The sequence below is a fragment of the Cololabis saira genome, chromosome 1 (assembly GCF_033807715.1).
Source record: "Cololabis saira isolate AMF1-May2022 chromosome 1, fColSai1.1, whole genome shotgun sequence".
Taxonomy (NCBI): domain Eukaryota; kingdom Metazoa; phylum Chordata; class Actinopteri; order Beloniformes; family Belonidae; genus Cololabis; species Cololabis saira.
The window spans coordinates 56217517-56239796 of NC_084587.1; the positions used below are offsets into that span (position 1 = coordinate 56217517).

General features: G+C 45.8%; 1 protein-coding gene across 7 annotated transcripts in view; it reads right to left on the reverse strand.

Moving 5' to 3' along the window:
- Positions 1-4897: 4897 nt before the first annotated feature.
- LOC133448985 (equilibrative nucleoside transporter 1-like) overlaps positions 4898-22280 on the reverse strand; it is a 47819-nt gene continuing 30436 nt past the window's right edge. For 6 of the 7 annotated variants that reach the window (XM_061728078.1, XM_061728067.1, XM_061728058.1 and 3 more), the window contains 8 exons: positions 21755-21889; positions 21483-21580; positions 16972-17050; positions 16724-16791; positions 14698-14806; positions 14482-14567; positions 7832-8031; positions 4898-6943 (listed from right to left, as the gene is read on the reverse strand). In XM_061728078.1, the coding sequence (XP_061584062.1) occupies positions 6832-6943; positions 7832-8031; positions 14482-14567; positions 14698-14806; positions 16724-16791; positions 16972-17050; positions 21483-21580; positions 21755-21889 (887 nt within the window). In that variant the 3' untranslated portion in view covers positions 4898-6831. Of the gene's footprint in view, positions 6944-7831; positions 8032-8711; positions 8864-14481; positions 14568-14697; positions 14807-16723; positions 16792-16971; positions 17051-21482; positions 21581-21754; positions 21890-22280 lie in introns of those variants that run through there. The other variant, XR_009782993.1, reaches the window with a different exon arrangement.

The window sequence follows — 22280 nt, forward strand, 5'->3', positions numbered from 1 at the left end:
CTTTTGACCAATCACGTCCCTCCTCTCTTCGGACCTGGGGGTTACTTTTTGACCAATCACGTTTCTCCTCTGTCTAACTTTTCGCTGCTCCGCTGTCAGACTTGTCACCATTCATCCGCAGCACGGTAAGTCGTGTTTTTCTCCTTTTTAATGTAAAAATCTACGATCGTCTACGATAAATAAAGAGGAACAGGTGTCACTAAAGTGAATATAAAATTTAAAATGTATACGTATAAAGATATCGCATGGAATAATCGTGTGAAATTCGGGCGAAGCACTGCTTTCAGCTGGAGTAGTGCCTGCAGATGATGTTTGAATCATTTCAATTCATGTTTTTGTTTTTAATAATGTGATTACTTGGAAGTGCTGTCGCAGTAGCCCAGGCTACTTCATGCGTAATAGATTACCATAAAACCCAAATAAATGTCCATGAGATCACTGGTTAAAACTCAGTATAGCGTTGCGCCGCCCCTCCCTCCCCCCCTCCCCTCCCCAAACACGGATTTACACACGATTACAAAACAAATGGAATAGTATTGTTTTTACCATCATCTTTGATCGTAAGATAACATGTTACCCAGTTTGCATGCTTAACACATTAAAAATACATTTGAAAAACATCTGTAATACCATATGAATAGCCCAGTAGTTGTGAAAAAATATATAAAAACGTAATAGATGCATTTTGACAACTATGCTTGCATAATATACAATGTTTTTTTTCTGATATGCATATTAGATTAGATACGACTTTGTCATTACAGTGAAAAGCTGATGCAAATAAGACAGCCTCTGTTTAGTTGAATGTATACACTTGATACGTTTCGGATCACCAGAAGTAACAGTCTTTTTCTTATTTTCATTCAGAAAATGTATGCCTATCCGGTTTTTCGACGCCAGTCAGCCAGGTCAACTCGACTTCTGATGGCGCCATCTGAGGAGGCCAAGAGCTTGCAAAAACTCTTGTCTGGAAGGGCTAGACCAGAGGAGGAGGTGCTGGCAGAGGCCAGAGCGTTTGTCTCTGGCCACGGTGGAGACCCAGCTGACAGGTTTCTGGTCCTGGCTCACTGTCAGCTTCAGTTTGGGATGTACCAGGGCCAGAGATTTAGATGGCTCCTGGAGCACAGTTTGGGCTATGCTCTGTATATTGTACAGAGCGCGTCAAATGAAAGAGCACAGGCCACCCCTCTCTCCCAAAACAAACAGATGTTCCTGCAGTACACTTCACAAATTAAAGAGGTGACTGAGGAAGTGGAGAAGTTCACCAAGAAGATGGACATGCAGGCTGAAGCCCGGGAAACTGGAGACCTGGGTTATTCGATGGTGGAGTTTGGAGATTTCCAGGGCTGCTCCATGAAGCAGGTGTTTGAGGACCAGAGCGAGAAGGCCCAGGCCCTCATAAAGTACTTGCTTACAGCAGATGCCCGGCCCAACACCAACATGGCACTCTTCAAGACATATATCTTGAAGAGACGCACATCTGCTTCCAGCAGCTCTGCAGCTCCACCTGCTGCTCCATCTGCAGCCTCCAGCCGCTCTGCTCCATCTGCAGCCTCCAGCCGCTCTGCTCCACCAGCCACCGTGAAAACACTGTTTGCACGTGGCAAACATTTGACTCCCTCATGCCTGGCAAAAAAACTGATGTCCCCAGTTAAGCCCTGTGAGTAGTAGCTTGAATCTTCCTGACAGCAGTTCTACATTTATAGATTCAGCATTTTACCTGATGACACAGACTTGATGAGACACTTTTTTTCCAGCTCCAGCACCACAGTGCACCTTACCTCCGCCGTCAAAACCCCCAACTGAACAGTTGGACCGACGGCAGCTTTTCCCTTGTGGTAAGTGTGAACCATCTTGAACACTTTTGTCTCTGTGTCTTGACAACATTACCGCTAATAGTTTTAACATTTATTTTCCAGACACTTCTGAGGATGATGATGAGGAACTGGTGTCTGCTGCAGTGCAGTATGAAGCACAGCTAAATACAGGTGTGGCAGATGACACAAATATATATACTGTGAGAATGTTTAGTGACACTAAAATATATTATTTTGGGGAAAATGTCTGTTTTAAATATATTTTTCTTCACAATACAGAATTATATCAGATCAACCTGGATTGATTCTTTGAGTGCACTTTTTGAAGACCTGAAGGATTTGTACAAACGGTGTCTAATTATTTGTGTTTTTGCTTACCTCCGCTCACCTAACTCTGTGCACCCATGTGCTCTAAAACATGTGCCATTTTTCACAATTACGGCATGTTCATGTCATTCCCCCTATAGCTCTCTTTGAACCGATAGGATGGTGGACAATCGTTGTTATTATGATTAGAATAGTAGTCATTACCGTCTCTGTGTGCATGTTTCATATCTGTGGGCATCATTAACACTGCTGAATTCATTTTTTCATCAATTTCCCTACTCTGCTCTAATTAATTGTTACTTTTTAGTTAACACAATTTACTTTCAAATACAGCTGTATTTACTTCATATTCCTTGCATCAAAAAGTGTACACTGGGTTCTTTGTGTTCTTTGTGTAGTTTTTCTTGCTGTACTACTACAAGTGTCTGTTTTTGACATGTGACTATCAAATGCAACAGTCACCTAATACTGTTTTGCTGCCCGTTTGCTTTAATTTCTCTTTCATTAGCTCTTCCAACCGCTGTGCCTGCAGAGGCCTGTGCCGACCCCCCTCCAGCAGCAACAGCAGGTCTTGTTCCTCATCGGCCGCCGGCTGAGCTTCCCAGTCACTGGAAGGATCAGCTTCCTCCTTTCCAGCACGAGTGGATTCGCCAGTCCTTATTCAAGGCCAACGCACGAACCGGCAAGCCAGAGCTGCTGACCCCGCTGAAACTTTGGTGGCATCCCCCTCAGCCCCCCCTCATTCACACCCAGCCTCCTGCCTCACCTGACCAGTTCTTCCGTCGGCCGCTGTTTTTGTGGATGACATCTTAGGCCAGCTGGATCTGGGCCATCGCAGCCGATTTCCAGCTCTGCTCACATACAGGTAATTCATGATGAATGTCAACCATTGTGAGGTGCTTACATTTGTGTTATTTTTTTGTTTAGACATTACACTCTTTCCTTTCCTTAGATACTCATGTGACATCCGGGTGCTGAGGATGATGAGGGAGAGGACGTTGGGCAACAGCGTGACTCAGCTCTTTACAAGGCTCCAGGAACAACACGGCGAGGCGTGGATGCAGCGTGTCCTGCAGTACCTGACGGCTTGTGAACCCTTCGTAAGGTCCTCGGTCGTGCGCCCCGCTGCATTTGCTGAGCCCCCTCCCCTGCCTGCACTTCCCAAGCCCAAGTGGCTGTTAAGTGTGTATGCCAGGGATGTTTTAGGGCGACTGCATGAGGTGAAGGCCAAAACGAGCATCTTTGGCTCTGTCCTCAAGATGGACTCCACCAAAAAGGTATCACAGCTGCTTTTATCTGTAGAATTTTGAATGCAAACATAATGAACAGATCTTTAATCTTGTCTGATTTGATCTTTTCTGAATAGGTCACCAAGAAACTTGCTGGTGCTGCTGCAGGTACTGCTGCCTGGTGCACCAATGTGGGCAACGAGCACGGTCAGGTTCTTGTCTCGGCCCTGACAGCCGGCGAGGGACAAGCACTGGACGCCATGGCAGCTGGCCTGATGAAGCGGTACAGGGATGCAGGAGAGGCAGCCCCGAAGATAATGTACGTGGACAGAGACTGCTGCAGTCTGCATGGCCCTTGTCGGGTGAAGGCCATGTTTGCCGAGTGGGATGAGCTTCAGGTGCGCCTCGACATCTGGCATTTCATGCGCAGATTTGCTGCAGGCGTCACAACGGAGGCTCATCTCCTATATGGCATTTTTATGGGACGCCTGTCCACGTGCATTTTTGAGTGGGATCCGGATGATGTTGCCGCTCTTCGCCGTGCCAAGGAGGGTGAGCTGGCAGCGAGGAAGATCGGCCACATCTCGGCAGAGGCGGTGACAACCCGCATCACCCGGAGGGAGTTGGCGCTGCACTGCAGGAGGAGGACCAGAGGGGTGGAGGAGACCAGCAGACTGATCGACTCGTTGATCAGTCTGTTTGACAGCAGCAGTGGGAAGGACACCCTGGGCGTTCCTCTGCTGGACCACGAGCGGATCCAGCAAATATGGCAGGAGCAGAGGAAACATGTGGGCTGCATCCAGGACCCAGAGGACATCCCACTGTATGTGAAAACAGGCACCCTGAAGAAAGGCGGTGTGGAGCTGTGCTGCTACAGGTGTGCCCGTGGCTCCACCTCTCTGGAGTCCTTCCACCTCCACCTCAACAGATTTATTCCAGGTATTGCAATATTATGGGTTTCTAGTTAAATATGTCCTTTTTTTGTGTCTGGTTGTAATGTCAACTATTTTTTAACATAGTTCTAAAACATGTTACAAATACTTCATAGCATTGGTATGTACACATATGTGTGTCAAATTTAGTGATTATCTTGTACAAATGTGACACACACCTCTTTGTTTATTGCACCCCCCAGGAACCAGTGCAAGTGATGCACATTTCCAGGCATATCTCCTGGAAGGGCTGATGCGCTGGAATGATGACCGGATGGAGGACGCCCTTAAGAAGACAGATCTCCCACTCAGCCCTGACTGATATGACTGAAGCAGCTTAGAGACCTGCAGATATGTTTTTACTGTTTAATGTTTTTTTTTCTTTAAAAATTAATTCATAATTCTTATTACAATTCTTTATTTATCTTTTGTAATTGTCTATTTCTGTCCTAGTTTTATTTTTGTTTTATTTATCTAATTATTTGTATTGTGGTTGTTCTTGTTTTATATAAATTGTTCGGGTATGCTGCAATACTTAAAGGACCACTTTCTTTTTCTGTTGTTTTTCCTAACAAAAAAATGTATGCTTAACTCTTTGTAAATGTTTTAATATAATTGTCAGATATCAGAAACATACAGACACATTTAGTTTGTTTATATGTACAAGTACAACAATACACCAAAAATATTCCAGCTAAGAGAAGACTAAAACCACCACCCAAACAGCAACCTTAATCCAACTGAAGTCATAATTGAAATAAGAAATGCATCACACTGGCCACGGTTACATGATGTTTTTTAATTCAGAATTAATTATTCCGAATTAAATAATTCCGAATTAAACTATTTTCCTTTGAGTTTACATGGAAATAGTAATTCTGAATTGAGGTTTACATGGAAAACACGTTTGATGGTCTTTCTCCAATTCCCCTACAGGTCTGGGGGTTGGGAAGGTTCTGATTGGATAGGGGGGCGGACCGGAAGTTAAACTACCGGAAGAAAAACTAACTTAGCTGCTACAACTTTGAAAAGCTCACAATTTTTATGTTTCTTACCATCTGTTGTTTTAATTATTTCTATTTATTAAATAAATGGTCTCTGCTCTTGACCAGCGTTTACTGCTGCTGCATCTTGAAACTCTTGGAAAACCAGCCCAGCGTGGAATATAAGCGTCATGGAGACAGACGGGAGAGGGAACGAGCAGAAAGAAAGACCGGAATTAATTTAAAGAGGAATGAGTGTATACATGATCACGGAATTGTTCTATTCGGATTTAAAATCGGAATAAACCAGACACTTATATCGGAATTAAATTTAATTTGGAATGGCCATTTTCATTCGGAATTAGGTGTTTACATGGTCATTTTTACTCATTTTAAATTGGATTTAATTTTAAAGAGGAATTAAACTTCCTATGTAAGCGAACTGATTGAGACATTTGGATTATTCCGACCAAAGGCACATTCTCCTAGGGTCCTAGATAAGTAAAGATGCAGGTGTGGGTTTTTGGACCACAAATGGCAGACGGCAGCTGTAAATCCTTGCACATCATAAGGAAGAACCACAAAGGGCTTGATTTGAAGCTTTTTCAAAATCAAAATTAAAACACTCAACCATATGTTGACATGTTGTTTTTGTCACATGAAATCTTAGAGGAAATGTGGGATAGCTGCATGGTGAGTAAGAAATAAACCATGTCCTCACAGGAACATCCACAGCTAAACTGACACTACAGGATATTCCAGTTTCAGCTAAACCCTCCCATAACCAGTCCCACTGGGAGCAGAAGCTCCACTGTGTCTATTACCTCAATAAGACATTTAGTGCTTGAATGCAGCTGAGATGCGTTAATGTCCAAACAACAGATGGGTTTTCAACACCAGCAGCAGCTCCAGCACTTACATGCGCATAGTGTTAACCTTTTGGGGTGTGGGTAAAAATGTTCAGAGTTTTTGAATCACGTATGATGAGAAGGAACCTCTCCTTTGAGCCCAAACCTAAACTCAGTTTGGTATGAGGTTCAGTTTAGAAGTCAAAAAACATTTTATTTAACACCACTAATCATTTTATATGTATAATGCCAGAAAGAACATGAAATGGAGAGGTATATGTCTTTAAACAAGCAGATTACTGCAGGATTTTAACTTCTTGACTGGTCTTTACTGTAAGCACATATCCTACAATATCTGATGTTTTATTCTTGCTTAATGTATTCATATAACCAACTTTCACAAATTATACATACAAATAAGTAAAACCTACAAACTAGAATTCAAGGCCAGGATGTGAAATATCCATGGAAGCAAAGCCTCAGAAGCAGGTTCTGGTTCTGGTTCTGGTTCCATGTGATTCCAGAGAGGATGCAGCTGCACCCAAACCCAAGTTGAGAAGGAAACTAGATTTTAGATGGATATTCCAGGATATTCATCAGTGATGACAGTGTTTTTGTCCCAGTTAGTCCAATAAGAAGCGTTCAGCATTAACAGTGTTTCTTCTTGGAACCAATTGCAAGCTGGTCCGTTCCAGTTAGACCAGTGCTCTGAAGAGGAACGATGCAGCAGCACCCATAGCCAAACCCAGGGACAGAAAGAAGGCCATGATGGCTCCGGCAGTTTCTGCTTCATGAGGGAGAACTTTCCTGTTGAACAGAAGATATTCATTCATTAATATTCACCACAATCTATTGAGTGTTTGTTACATTTATAAAATCTTTATCATACTCATTAAAAATGTTTGTTTGATATTTTATATAAGTTGATTTAAAAACTCATTATGTTTTTGGGAGTCTGCTCACAATATTAAAAAGCTTTGTAAAAGTGGTCATGTTTCTTTAAGAGCTTCTTGCAAAGCTTTGTCTAATCTTATTGGTCAGAAAAGTCAGCAAAGTCTTCTGATTTGTCAGGTAAGTGTGCAAAAAAAAAACATTTGAGGCCCTGTAAATTAATTGGGTTTCTGCATGAATTTTCTATATCATGTGATCTAATTTCTCTAATTTATGTTGCACAAATATGACCAGCAGTCTTTCTCTGCAACTCCTGATGTTCAGATCATTGACTGCATAGAACCTCTTTCTAAGGTTTTTAAGTTTATCAATGTCCCAAGTTTCGTGTATTGCAAAGCTGTTGTAGATAACTGTAATACGCTGGTTTATGTTGTCCTTGTTCTGAGGATCAGGAGCTCACAGACCTCCATTTTCTTGCTATCAATAAATCTCACCCAGGTCCTGTGACCACCACACGTATTTCTTTTTACATCAGACATGACCTGTAGTAAAGTGTACCCTCAGAGGCGAGTTATTGATGTGGCCAGCTCCAAACCCCTGTCAGTTAATGTTAAGGACAGTCTACAAACTAAATTGGGGTAATAAACATTGGGCATTCCGGCCTGTAAAAGGGGCTTCAGAATAAAATGTCATGTTTCTGAATTTTCTTTTGAAGTTCCCACATTTTGAAGTTGAGCAGTTCAGAAGACAGTTACAATAAAATTTTCCTCATTGAGATGTGGTACATTCGTTTCAGGGTCTTACTTTGGACCGTAGCACATGCAGAGGCTTGCCAGGTATCCATTACTAAAGGCGAAAAAGACCATGAAGATGATAAAGAAGCAGTCGTGATGGAAAAACACGGGCAGGTTGAGACGAGGCTGAACGTTACACAGCATGAACAGAGGGATGAAGCCCAGGCGGCAAACGATGGACACTGGAAGAATCAGGCTGTCTTTGCCTGGCTGGAAACACAAACAACGGCTTGATAGGAGATTATATGATCAACTATTACATACACCAAATACAACACAAATCTGAGTCTAGCCTTGAATAAACACAATCTTAAAATAAACCTAAAATAAAATAAAATAAAATAAATCTAACCATAAATTAAACCCAACACAAAAATTTAAGTAAATAAATCTAACCCTAAAAATAAATGACTTCTTAAACTGCTCAAGATGGATTTTTTTCAGTTCAGTTTTTGACTCTTTCCCCCACTCACAGGGAACGAGTAAGGTTACTAACTGTTTGATGCACAACTCTGCACTTCTCACAGATAACGGAAGTTACGGATGTAACTATGGTTCTGTGAATTCCTGGATGACTGCCAGTGGCAGTAAACAGAGTGGATATGTCTCCTCGCGCTCCGCGCAGGTCCAGATTTAATAACAACAAAGTCACGTGGGTGACGTGTAGGCTACCTGTGCGCCTATAAATACTGCCCGGTAGCCTACATCCGGCCTCTTGAATCTTCTCGCAGGAAGTTCGGAGTGACCGGTGTGACTGGCAGTCATCCTGGAATTCACAGAACCATAGTTACATCTGTAACTTCCGTTCTGTTTCATTCCCTCCTGACTGCCAGTGGCAGTAAACAGAGTGGATGACTCATACCATCACTGTCACAAGGAACAACACCCACCTAGTAGTCAGCCGCAGAAGCCAAAGGCAGAACGGCCGATGCCAGCATGGATCCAGAGGCCACGTTAAGGCGATAGAACCTGGAGAAGGTGCACAGCGCTGTCCAGGATGCCGCTGCACAGATCTCCGACAATGGTACCCCTCTCATCGCCCCTGGTGGAATGACAGACAACGCCTGAAGGGGCAGGTATACCAGCCACGTCATAAGCCCGTTTGATTGTGTCAACAATCCAGTGGGAGAGCCGTTGCTTTGACAGGGCACGGCCCTTGTGCGCCCCACTGTAGCAAACAAAAAACTGCTCAGAGCGTCGAAAGCTCTGTCTCGCCTGAAGGTACAGCTGCAACGCCCGGACTGGGCACAGCAAATTAGCTCCAGCCGGGACTCAAACGGGGGAGGAGGGTATGCTGCCAACTCTATGGCCTGATTGACATGGTCTTGGGGTAACACCTTTGGCAGGAAAGCGACATTTGGCCACAGGGTCATTCCTGAGCTGTCCGCCTTCCACCGAAGGCACGTAGGACTGACCAAAAGGGCGTGGAGCTCGCTCACACGCTTGGCAGACGTAACAGCCAACAGAAAGGCAGTCTTCCATGACGTTGTTCCCAAGGACCCCCCTGCCACAGGCTCAAAGGGCTCCTCACCCAAGGCCTGTAGGACCAGTGCCGCTGCACGCTGCACATTGGGGGGGGCAGTCTCCTGGCACCCCGCAGAAACTGTGCCACCCAGTAATGCGCACCGACTGGCCTGCCATCGATGTGGCCATGGTGGACAGAAATAGCCGCTACCTGCACCTTCAAGGTTGAGGCCACCTGGCCAGCATCAAACAGATACTGCAGGTACCGCAGTACAACTTGTAACGGGCAGGAGACCGGGTCAAAACCCCCGTCCCTGCACCAGGAGGAAAAAGCGGACCAACAATGCGAATACACCGTTCATGTGGAAGGAGCTCTAGCATTCTGCAAGGTCTCACAAACTGAGGGCTCAAGGTCTGTCAGGAATGACCCCCCCTGTCAACAGCCAGGCCCAGAGTTGAAGGAGGCTCGGAGAGGGATGCCACACCTCCCCGCCCAGCTGGGACAGGAGGTCCGACCGTACTGGGAGCTGCCAAAGCTCCCCGTCCAACAGGCTGAGGAGTGTTCATCTTCTCCCGCTTTATCCGTTCCCGGGTCGCGAGGGCAGCAGCCTCAGCAGGGATGCCCAGACTTCCCTCACCCCAGACACTTCCTCCAGCTCTTCCGGGGGGAGTCCGAGGCGTTCCCAGGCCAGCCGAGAGACATAGTCTCTCCAGCGTGTCCTGGGTCTTCCCCGGGGTCTCCTCCCGGTGGGACATGTCTGGAACACCTCCCTAGGGAGGCGTCCAGGAGGCATCCGGTACAGATGCCCAAGCCACCTCAGCTGACTCCTCTCAATGTGAAGGAGCAGCGGCTCAACTCCGAGCTCCTCCCGGGTGACCGAACTCCTCACCCTATCTCTAAAGGAGTGTCCAGCCAGCCTGCGGAGGAAACTCATCTCGGCCGCTTGTATCCGCGATCTTGTCCTTTCGGTCACTACCCAAAGTTCATGGCCATAGGTGAGGGTAGGGGCGTAGATTGACCGGTAAATCGAGATATTCGCCTTTCGACTCAGCTCCCTCTTCACCACGACGGTCCAGTACATCGACCGCATTACTGCGGACGCTGCACCGATCCGTCTGTCAATCTCACGCTCCATTGTTCCCTCACTCGTGAACAAGATCCCGAGATACTTGAACTCCTCCACCTGAGGCAGGACTTCTCCACCCACCCGGAGAAGGCATGCCACCCTTTTCCGGTCGAGAACCATGGCCTCGGTCTTGGAGGTGCTGATTCTCATCCATGCCGCGTCGCACTCGGCCGCAAACCGCCCCAGCACATGCTGGAGGTCCCGGTCTGATGAAGCCAACAGGACAACATCATCTGCAAAAAGCAGAGATGAAATCCTGAGGTTCCCAAACCGGATCCCCTCCGGCCCCTGGCTGCGCCTAGAAATCCTGTCCATAAAAATTATGAACAGGACCGGTGACAAAGGGCAGCCCTGCCGGAGTCCAACATGCACTGGGAACAAGTCTGACTTACTGCCGGCAATGCGAACCAGACTCCTGCTTCGATCATACAGAGACCGGACAGCCCTTAATAGAGGGCCCCGGACTCCATACTCACTCAGCCCCCCCCACAGAATGGCACGAGGGACACGGTCAAATGCCTTCTCCAAATCCACAAAACACATGTAGACTGGTTGGGCAAATTCCCATGAACCCTCGAGCACCCTGCGGAGGGTATAGAGCTGGTCCAGTGTTCCACGACCGGGACGAAAACCGCATTGTTCCTCCTGAATCCGAGGTTCGACTATCGGCCGTAATCTCCTCTCCAGTACCCTGGCGTAGACTTTCCCGGGAGGCTGAGAAGTGTGATCCCCCTGTAGTTGGAACACACTCTCCGGTCCCCCTTTTTAAACAGAGGGACCACCACCCCGGTTTGCCACCCCAGCGGTACTGTCCCCTTCCTCCATGCAATGTCGCAGAGGCGTGTCAACCAAGACAGCCCTACGACATCCAGAGACTTGAGGTACTCAGGGCGAATCTCATCCACCCCCGGTGCCCTGCCACCGAGGAGCTTACGAACCACCTCGGTGACCTCAGCTTGGGTGATGGATGAGCACGCCTCCGAGCCCCAACCCTCTGCTTCCTCAGTGGAAGGCATGTCAGTCGGGTTAAGGAGATCCTCAAAGTATTCCTTCCACCGTCCGACAATGTCCCCAGTCGAGGTCAACAGCTCCCCACCAGCACCATAAACGGTGCCGGCAGAGTACTGCTTCCCCCTTCTGAGGTGCCGAACGGTCATCCAGAATTTCCTCGAGGCCGACCGAAAGTCCTCCTCCATGGCCTCCCCGAACTCCTCCCAGACCCGAGTTTTTGCCTCCAAGACTGCCCGAGCCGCGGCCCGCTTGGCCTGCCGGTACCTATCTACTGCGTCAGGAGTCCCACCGGCCAACATAGCCCGGTAGGACTCCTTCTTCAGTCTGACGGCATCCTGTACTTCCGGTGTCCACCACCGGGTTCTAGGATTGCCGCCACGACAGGCACCGGAGACCTTGCGTCCACAGCTTCGAGCCACCGCGTTGACAATGGAGGCAGAGAACATGGTCCACTCGGACTCGATGTCCCCCGCCTCCCCCGGGATCCGAGAGAAGCTCTCCCGGAGGTGGGAGTTGAAGATGTCCCTGACAGAGGGCTCGGCCAGACGTTCCCAACAGACCCTCACAATCCGTTTGGGTCTGCCCGGTCTGTCCAACCTCTCCCTCCGCCAGCGCATCCAACTCACCACCAGGTGGTGATCAGTTGACAGCTCAGCCCCTCTCTTCACCCGAGTGTCCAAGACATGCGGCCGAAGGTCAGCTGAAACGACAACAAAGTCGATCATTGACCTCCGGCCTAGGGTGTCCTGGTGCCACGTGCAATGATGGACACCCTTATGCCTGAACATGGTGTTCGTGATGGACAAACTGTGACTCGCACAAAAGTCCAACAACAAAACACTGCTCGGTTTCAGATCGGGGAGGCCGTTCCTCCCAATCACGCCTCTCCAGGTATCACTGTCATTACCCACGTGAGCGTTGAAGTCCCCCAGTAGAACAATGGAGTCCCCAGTTGGAGCACTATCAAGTACTCCTCCCACGGACTCCAAGAAGGCCGGGTACTGCCATTCGGCCCGTAGGCACAAACAACAGTGAGAGACCTTTTCCCGACCCGAAGGCGCAAGGAGGCGACCCTCTCGTTCACCGGGGTGAACTCCAACACATGGCGGCTGAGCTGGGGGGCTATAACCAAGCCCACACCAGCCCGCCGCCTCTCACCCTGGGCAACTCTAGAGTAGTGGAGGGTCCAGCCCCCTTCAAGGAGCTGGGTTCCAGAGCCCAAGCTATGTGTGGAGGTGAGCCCGACTATCTCTAGCCGGTATCTCTCAACCTCACGCACAAGCTCCGTCTCCTTCCCCCCCCAGCGAGGTGACATTCCATGTCCCCACTGTGAGGGTTTTGGTCCAGGGATTGGGTCGTCGAGGCACCCCGCCACGACTGCTACCCAGCCCACATTGCACCGGCCTGCCATGGTCCTTCCTGCGGGTGGTGGGCCTACAGGAAGGCAGGCCCACGTCGCCGTTTCGGGCTGAGCCCGGCCGGGTCCCACGGGCAAAGACCCGGCCACCAGGCGCTCGCCTACGAGCCCCAACCCCAGGCCTGGCTCCAGGGCGGGGCCCCGGTGACGCAGATCCGGGCGACGTTACGGTCCTTGCTTGCATTCTTCTCATGGTAGGCTTGTGAACCGCTCTTAGTCTGGCCCGTCACCCAGGACCTGTTTGCCATGGGAGTCCCTACCAGGGGCGAAAGTGCCCCCGACAACATAGCTCCTAGGATCACTCGGGCACACAAACCCCTCCACCACAGTAAGGTGGCGGTTCAAGGAGGGGCAGTGAGGAGTGTGGAGAACCAAATCCTCGAGGGCCACTTGGGCGCCACCAGGAGGACCCTGTGACCCGATAATCTCACCCTGTGAAGCGTGGGCATCACCAGGGGAATCGGAGGAAACGCATAAAGGAGGCCTCTCGGCCAAGTGTTGGCGAGGGCGTCCATCCCGAGCGGGGCACTGGTCTCCGCCAAGGAGAACCACGGTGGACAATGAGTCGTACACTCCAAGGCAAACAGATCCACACGGGCTTCCCTGTATCGATCCCAAATCATCCGCACCACCTGGGGGTGCCAGTCCCCCAGGGGCAGCCGCCGGCGTGATAGGGAATCCGCTACCACGTGGCTCTGCCAGGGAGGTGCATTGCCCTCAAGGAGGCCAATTGAGTATGAGCCCACATCCACAATCTCCGGGCCTCGTTCAAGGAGTCCAGCGACCTGGTTCCCCCCTGGTGTTTGATATGAAACACTGTCGAAGTGTTGTCTGTACGGACGAGGACATGCTTGCCCCTGAGAAAGGGCAAGAAGTGCCTCAGTGCCAAGTAGACAGTCCGGAGTTCAACAGAACGAGAGCTGCGGGCTGACCACGGCACGAGGACATCTAGCATGTGGAGGAATCAGCTCAGCAACAAACAATTCAAGATAGTTTGTGTGGCTGGTGAGCGAGCCAGCCCAAGACACAGGCGCTCAAATCCTCCAGATAGACAAAGGAGAGGCAAGAAAGCTTGACAACCACAGCCTTAGAGGGCAACAACGTGCGCCCCGACCAAGAGTCACAGGCAGGCTGTCAAACACTACCAACACAGAGTTGAGCTTACCTCCCCCGAATCTGCAAACAAAAAAATATAGACCCGAAACACGGATGTACGGAGTGATTAACCCGCGAAGTACGTCAGGTTAACGGCGAGAAGATCAAAGAGGACGGATGTAGGCTACCGGGCGATATTTATAGGCGCACAGGTAGCCTACACGTCACCCACGTGATTTTGTTGTTATTAAATCTCGACCTGCGCGGAGACATATCCACTCTGTTTACTGCCACTGGCAGTCAGGAGGGAATGAAACAGAACAGCCCCAGAATGTCTCAAAGGCCAATTCCACCATACAAAACAACCCCTTGGTCCCGACTGAACTAGAGTGACTCTTCAATATTCACACCAAACTCTGGTGCTTTAATGACCTTGCCCTAAAAGATAGTTTTAACAGATCCTAGCTTCTCTCAAAACTGATCCATGACTTGCTCCCTGGTGGTTATGTTGGATTTAGGAAGATGGATGTCTAGTCTGAAACTCACCCACATAACGGCAGCTGTTAAGCTCCGCCCACCCCAGTCACACAGGTTAAAAAGCAGGAAGCAGCAGACTGGGATGAAGTACAGGTCTGTACACACACAGATACAGTGAATTAAACTTTTTTTTTCATGCTTGTGCAAAAGAATAACATTCCACTCCGTCAGGTGACGAAGCACCACCAAAGAGAGGCATAATCAGGAAGAAACATGTCTACCTACCCCAGGAACCTCCATCAGAGAGGGTGGATCGGGTGTCGGCAGTGATGGCGGGAAATGTACCGATGGTGACAGTGAAGGTGAAACAGACCGACAACGCCAGAACCCAGATCTGTAGGTCAAAGTTTAGACACTCTGATCATGACAACCAAAGTTAAATAGACACATTGGCAAGACACTCTGACATCACCTAATTGACATCCCATGCTGACATCATCTTGTGAGTGGAGCCAACTGAGATAGCTGGTGAACCTCTGTGTTCAAAGCCATCATAAGCCATGAGATCTGAGATCTAAGCCAGTTTCTCAGCAGTGAGTCGCTTTGGTTCTAGGCAGTGGCAGCAGATGGAGATGGAGGAGGGGAGTATGAACTCCATTGGACTTGACGATCCACAGGAAGTGAAACATGCCCTCTAAAGGCTTCCGGCTGATGTGGGAATGTGTGGCTGGGCTTTTCCTTAAGTCCACCCCTTCCACTGTCTCTGAATGGTTTGTCTCCAGGGTATTCTGATGGTCACCAGATGATCAGTCTCCCACCTGTAAACTGACTCCTCGTCACCGGAAGCTCCTTTCTCACAACTAGTTTGTTCCACCGCTGTAGCACCCTGATTTAACTTAAGACACAGAACATTTTGTTCCAATGTTGTTCTGCTTCTGGGAGATAGAAATGGAGGCGAAATGAATACTGTGTTCAATAATAATCCTAAAAGGCCTAACAAGAGTGCCAGCATGGCTGTAAATTCTACACAGAGGATAAATATCAGTCAACACAGTGAGAGAGGACCAATGGTAGAACACCTTGACAAAAGCCTTCAGGAGTTTGGATACAAAAGCCTGAGAGACAAAAGAGCTGTGGAAAAAAATGCCACCAAGATTTGTGAAGAAAGTGGTTGTAAAAGAAGAGCCTGGCTACACTGAACATGTGCTTGACTTGAGGCATGAGCTACTTAGAGAACGATGTTCCTTAGCAACATATGCCCCTATATGTTGCCCTATATGTCCCTCTGGTCAGTCTGACCTGACATTTCCAAGAGTCTTTCTACCAGCAGAGGCCGAAACACTGACAACTCCAGCAGCAATGGTGAAACTGTTTAAAATTTCAATGTATGTTAACATTTATCAGTGCTGTTTGGTTTAAATTTTAAGCAATGTTTGTGACTTGTTGCTAGTCTGAATGAATCATCCAAGGGCTTTCTGAGTGTATAGGAGATGAGAGCAAGTAAGTTTGTGTGTAAGATCAACCAAGAAGTAGACAACAGAAACAGCTAGGAAATTAACCTTTTCTAGCTCTACATGGAAGAAATGTATAGGCTACACAAGGTGGCCACTCAATTTAAAGTAATAAGACAATGCCTCATTACTCCTCCAAAAAAGCTGTAAGAGGATTTTGAGGAGGGGCTGGTCTGGATCTCTATGTTAAACTGCTGCCACCATGACCAGAAGCCAGATAAGAGGAAGAGGGTGAATGGATGTTTAATTTATTTAAAATGGGACAAAGCCAGAATTAGCCAGAAAGCTAGTTTTCATCTGTAGTCCCCTGGCCATGAAGTACAAAAGCAATAAAATACTAATAAATGGTTAAACACTTGATAGGGCCCCAATGTTAACAAATAATATATACCTAACAAACTGTTAAGCGCAATTGTTCTGTTGCATTAAGTGCACAACATTCTGTCCTAACCATGCCTACCATCAGGACAGGGTCAGGTTTGAGTTCAAGTTCAGGTTTTGGTTCAGGTTCATATTTGGCTACAGGTTCAGGTAGAGGTTTTGGTACAGGTATACATATACATAAACTGAAAAAATGTACCCTAAAATTAGAAACTGATGTATGAATTGGTCACTGATCTGTAATTAAATGGTTCTTGATCTTTTTTTGATCTGTTATGAACTATGTGAGAATTGTGCTGCTGCAAAGTGACATGAAACAAGTAATCGCTCAGTGATGATTGTTTTAAGGACATGTCTTTACCCAGATAAAGTTTAGAAAAACTGGCCTGATACACTCAGGGAAAAATCTGATCTCTGACCTTCTTAAAGATCTTCATCTGGGATATGTTGGGCTGTTCCATCTGATCAGTTTCTGCATCATTCATCTCTGGAGAAAAAAACAAAAGAAGATGGTTAATGAAATTTATATCAATTACATCATTACATGTTCCGTTTAAAGATAAGACTAATAGCAGTCAACACAAATGATCAATAATCAGGCAGTCTAAGTGTTAGCGTGGTGACAAGAATTTAAAGATAGCAGTTTGATGCTCTGATGATTCAGTACCTTTGTTCATCACACTGAGTGAGTTCTGCTCTTCTGATCCCCCCTTCTTGTCCTTCTCCTGATAAAACTGGTAAAACTCCTGGAAAAACGTTGAAATATAAACATGTTTTTTATACCATATTTCATCATTAAAGGTGAACCAGTGAGTGAGGAGGACAAAGCAGTTCAACATCAGTCTGGTGGAAACAGACCGGTGCCCCACATACCCAGATGACAAGGAATGGACCCCCGACTCCCTCCAGCCTGAAAACCAGTGGGGGTCCCTGCTGATGGGAAGCAGCCCAAGCCCGTCTCTCTGTCTATCACACTAACTGCAATATGGTAACACTCTGATCCGCTCCTAATAATTTATCAGACTTAACCCTCCTGTTGTCCTCTGGTCACAATGACCTGCCACTGTGTTAAAAAAAAAAAACCTAAATCGTTTAATCGATATTTTTTTTACATGAAATTTAACTTCCCCAGCTAGGGCAAGTAAGAAGAAGAGATGTCAGTTCTGCCCTCAAAAGAAGGACTATACTGTGTGCTGCAGGTGTAATAAATATCTGCAAAAGGCTGCGCACTTGCATACTGCCCTATACGTGCTAATTAGTTGAATGGGATGTTATATTTCATATTATTTATTATCAAAAATTGTTCACTGGAGAAAAAAAAAGACACTGCGTCTTTGAGATTAATAAAAATGCATTCAAAACTCCCTTTTGCACATTTCTTTCTTTACCTATAGAAATAAAGGAGATGAAAAAGAGGGAAAACTTAAGCATTCACACATTTTGTGATGAATGACAAGTTGTTTCTTCAAGCAAGATGAAATTTGGTGTTTAAAAGTCAATTAAGCTGCTTATAATGGGGGTTTACTGAAGACTGATCATTTTGACCCAGAGGACACGGGGTGTATTCAGAAAATGAGGACAACAGGAGGGTTAAGATGTTTTTGTCTTAAAACTAGAGGTCTTCTTTTTCATTGTTTTGAAGAGAATTCTCAAATGATGAGTTACGGAGAAAACTGAGAGTTACACTCTGACTGAGAAAACTCAAACCCCATGCAACAGTACTTATCGCACATTCAGAGTTTCGCTTTTCATTGAAAATTGTAATTGAAATGTGACTTCTAGCAAGTCAGAGAGCAGAAGCTGCAGCTCAAAAACAACTAGGTGCTGAGGGTGATCAGTGTATTTACACAACTTTGGAAAAAATGTATTATTGGATTACTGTGACTAAAATCGAAGTAAACCAAACTTGTCGACTTGTTGGACTCACACACCCAGATAATGCAGTTCCTTTTGAACTTATCTTTGCACAAAACAATGTCCTGGACGGTTGACGGTGGATTCTTCAAATTTGCAACCCTTGGTCACAGGGTGGAACACATAGAACACATTCTAAATAATACGACCGTTAAGCTCCGAGTTTTATTAGTAAACGATTTCAATTCTCTTGTAGAATCAATGGGTATGTCACAAAAAATAAACAAACCGACGCACTGTTTTAATCATACCCTGGATCTTGTTCTCACCTACGGTGTTGAAACTGATAATCTGTTGGTGTCACATGTAAACTCTCTCTTATCCGACCACTACTTAATAACGTTGGAATTGAATATTGTTGATGTTGAAGTGCAAAATAGGAGGTATTACTTTAGCAGATGATTGTCTGATGAAGCTATTGCTAAATTTAGGGAGGCCCTTGCTCATCTTACGACAGTGGAAAATAGTGAAGTAGTCGAGGCCAGTGACCTGGGTTCTACCTCTGCAGATGTTGATTTCCTTGCTAGTAACACTGCTGATTTGTTGCATTCAGCTTTAGATGAAGTTGCTCTTTTGAAAAGGAGGGTTTCTAGCCACAGGAGCTTAACTCCCTGGTATAATTCAGATATCTACATGTTGAAACAAAACGTGGAAAATGGAAAAGGAAGTGGCACTCTTGTAAGTCTGTAGACTCTTATCATGAATGGAAAGATAATCTAATAGTATATTAAAAAGCCATTTGCAAAGCCAGAATTATTATTCAACCCATGTTTTCTAAAATCCTTAAAATTAGAGAAGATATCAATCAGGCCCACCCGATTGTGGGGGTTTCTTTAGCGACTGCTTTAGCGACTTCCCTAGGCTCTGACTTGTCTCTAGACTGTTTTGATCCTATAGACCTCCCTGAGCTGACCTCACTCGTTAATAGAGCTAAGTCTACCACATGTATGTTAGACCCCATCCCGACTCCACTATTCAAAAATTCTCTTATTGGCATGACAATACTGGACCAAATCAACCTATCCCTAAACTTAGGATATGTACCACAGGTTTTCAAAGTTGCAGTAATTAAACCTTTACTTAAAAAACCTTCTCTTGACCCAGACATCTTTGCTAATTATAGACCAATTTCCAACCTTCCATTTGTGTCTAAAATTCTGGAAAAGGCAGTTTCAAGCCAGTTATGTGACTATTTGTATAGAAATGATCTGTTTGAAGTCTTTCAGTCAGGGTTCAGAATGCATCATAGCACAGAGACAGCACTGGTTCGAGTTACGAATGACCTCCTTATGGCCTCAGATAAGGGATTAGTGTCCATACTGGTTCTACTGGACCTCAGATAAGGGATTAGTGTCCATACTGGTTCTACTGGACCTCAGATAAGCGATTATTGTCCATACTGGTTCTACTGGACCTCAGATAAGGGATTAGTGTCCATACTGGTTCTACTGGACCTCAGATAAAGGATTAGTGTCCATACTGGTTCTACTGGACCTCAGATAAGGGATTAGTGTCCATACTGGTTCTACTGGACCTCAGATAAGGGATTAGTGTCCATACTGGTTCTACTGGACCTCAGATAAGGGATTAGTGTCCATACTGGTTCTACTGGACCTCAGATAAGGGATTAGTGTCCATACTGGTTCTACTGGACCTCAGATAAGGGATTAGTGTCCATACTGGTTCTACTGGACCTCAGATAAGGGATTAGTGTCCATACTGGTTCTACTGGATCTCAGATAAGGGATTAGTGTCCATACTGGTTCTACTGGACCTCAGATAAGGGATTAGTGTCCATACTGGTTCTACTGGACCTCAGATAAGGGATTAGTGTCCATACTGGTTCTACTGGACCTCAGATAAGGGATTAGTGTCCATACTGGTTCTACTGGACCTCAGATAAGGAACTAGTGTCCATACTGGTTCTACTGGACCTCAGATAAGGGATTAGTGTCCATACTGGTTCTACTGGACCTCAGATAAGGGATTAGTGTCCATACTGGTTCTACTGGACCTCAGATAAGGGATTAGTGTCCAAACTGGTTCTACTGGACCTCAGATAAGGGATTAGTGTCCATACTGGTTCTACTGGATCTCAGATAAGGGATTAGTGTCCATACTGGTTCTACTGGATCTCAGATAAGGGATTAGTGTCCTTACTGGTTCTACTGGACCTCAGATAAGGGATTAGTGTCCATACTGGTTCTACTGGACCTCAGATAAGGGACTAGTGTCCATACTGGTTCTACTGGACCTCAGTGCTGCTTTTGACACTGTAGATCAGCATCTTACTGCACAGGTTAGAGCATGTTGTTGGGATTAAAGGGACAGCTCTACGTTGGTTTAAATCATATCTATCTGACAGATTCCAGTTTGTTCATGTACATGAGGTTTCTTCAGAACAGTCAAGGGTCTGTTATGGTGTTCCGCAGGGTTCAGTGCTAGGACCAATCTTGTTCAGTTTATACATGCAGCCATTGGGAAGTATAATCCAGAATCACGGCATACATTTTCATTTCTATGCTGATGATACGCAGCTCTATTTGTCTATGAAGCCAGATGAAACAGAACTGTTAGCTAAACTTCAGGCATGTCTTAGGGACATCAAGGACTGGATGTCCGGAAATGTTTGGTTACCCGTAAAATTCAGAATCCAATTCAAAATTGTATTACTTGCGTATAAAGCCCCAAACAGCTTAGCTCCGCAATATTTGCAAGACCTGATAGTGCTTTATGTTCCTGGCAGAGCTCTCCGTTCTCGGAGTGCAGGTTTACTCGTAGTTCCTAGAGTATCCAAATGTAGATTTGGAGGGCGGGCGTTCTGCTATCAGGCACCGTCCTGCTCAAGGTTTCTTCCCTCCTAAAGGAGAGTTTTTCTTGCCACTGTTTGGCTTAAGGTTTTCCTCCCACTAGGGGAGTTTTTTACGTGCCATTGTTTATGTTATGTTTATGTACTAATTGCTCAGGGGTCATGTTCTGGGTCTCTGAAAAGTGCCTAGAGACAACTTCTGTTGTAATAGACGATTTATAAATAAAATTGAATTGAATTAACAGTTATTTAGGGACTTAGCTGTTTAGCTATTAATTCCTGATATTCAGGTGGTGCCCTGTTTTGATTCATTCTTATTGATAAATTATTTATGTTATTAATAACTGTAATCAAACAGTTATGAATCACTATTTAATGCCTAAACAAGGACTCCCTTTTGTTGCACAACAGTGTATCAGGTGTGTTTGTTGTTTATTCTGGCAGTTAATAATTACCAATTTGGGCAGCAGGATGTACGAGAGAACACTCAGGAAAATAACAACACAGGCGGTGATGAAATAACCGAAGGCTGCATTGTGAAGCTCAGAACCACCTACAGAGATGACGGAAGAAAGGAGAGACGTAAAAATTAAATAATGGTTTAAATAAATGTTTTTTTGTTCACTCACATCTGTAAATCAACAATGCCAACTGAGTTATTTAAGATGAGATATTGATTATGTTCGTATTGGATGTTGATCAGGTATTGACACATAATAGATCAGACTTGCGAGGGCGCAGATCATGGCGAGGGCAGCGAAGGTTCCTGCAAGTCCCTGACCACTCATGATGGGAGTTGTGTATGAAGCTGGGAGTAAACCGGCCATCCCAAACAAACTGCCCTGTAGGATGGCGCCAAACGCTGTAAACAAACAAACAAATAAATAAATACACAAACAGACTGCCCTGTAGGATGGACCCAAACACTGTAAACTAACATGGTGAAAAACAACAGAGCTGGGTAGAGTAGCCAAAAATTGTACTCAAGTAAAAGTACTGTTACTTCAGAATAATATGACTCAGTAGAAGTAAAAAGTAGTCATCCAAATAATGACTTGAGTAAAAGTAAAAAAGTACTTGGTGAAAAAACTACTCAAGTACTGAGTAACTGTTGAGTAACGTCTGATTTATTTTTTTAACACAACCATTCAAACAGACAAAAGTACAAAATAATCATCTTCAGGCAAATTAAATCAATAAAATAATAAACTAAATTAAAATTAATAAAACATAAAAAAATAGCTTAAATTAGA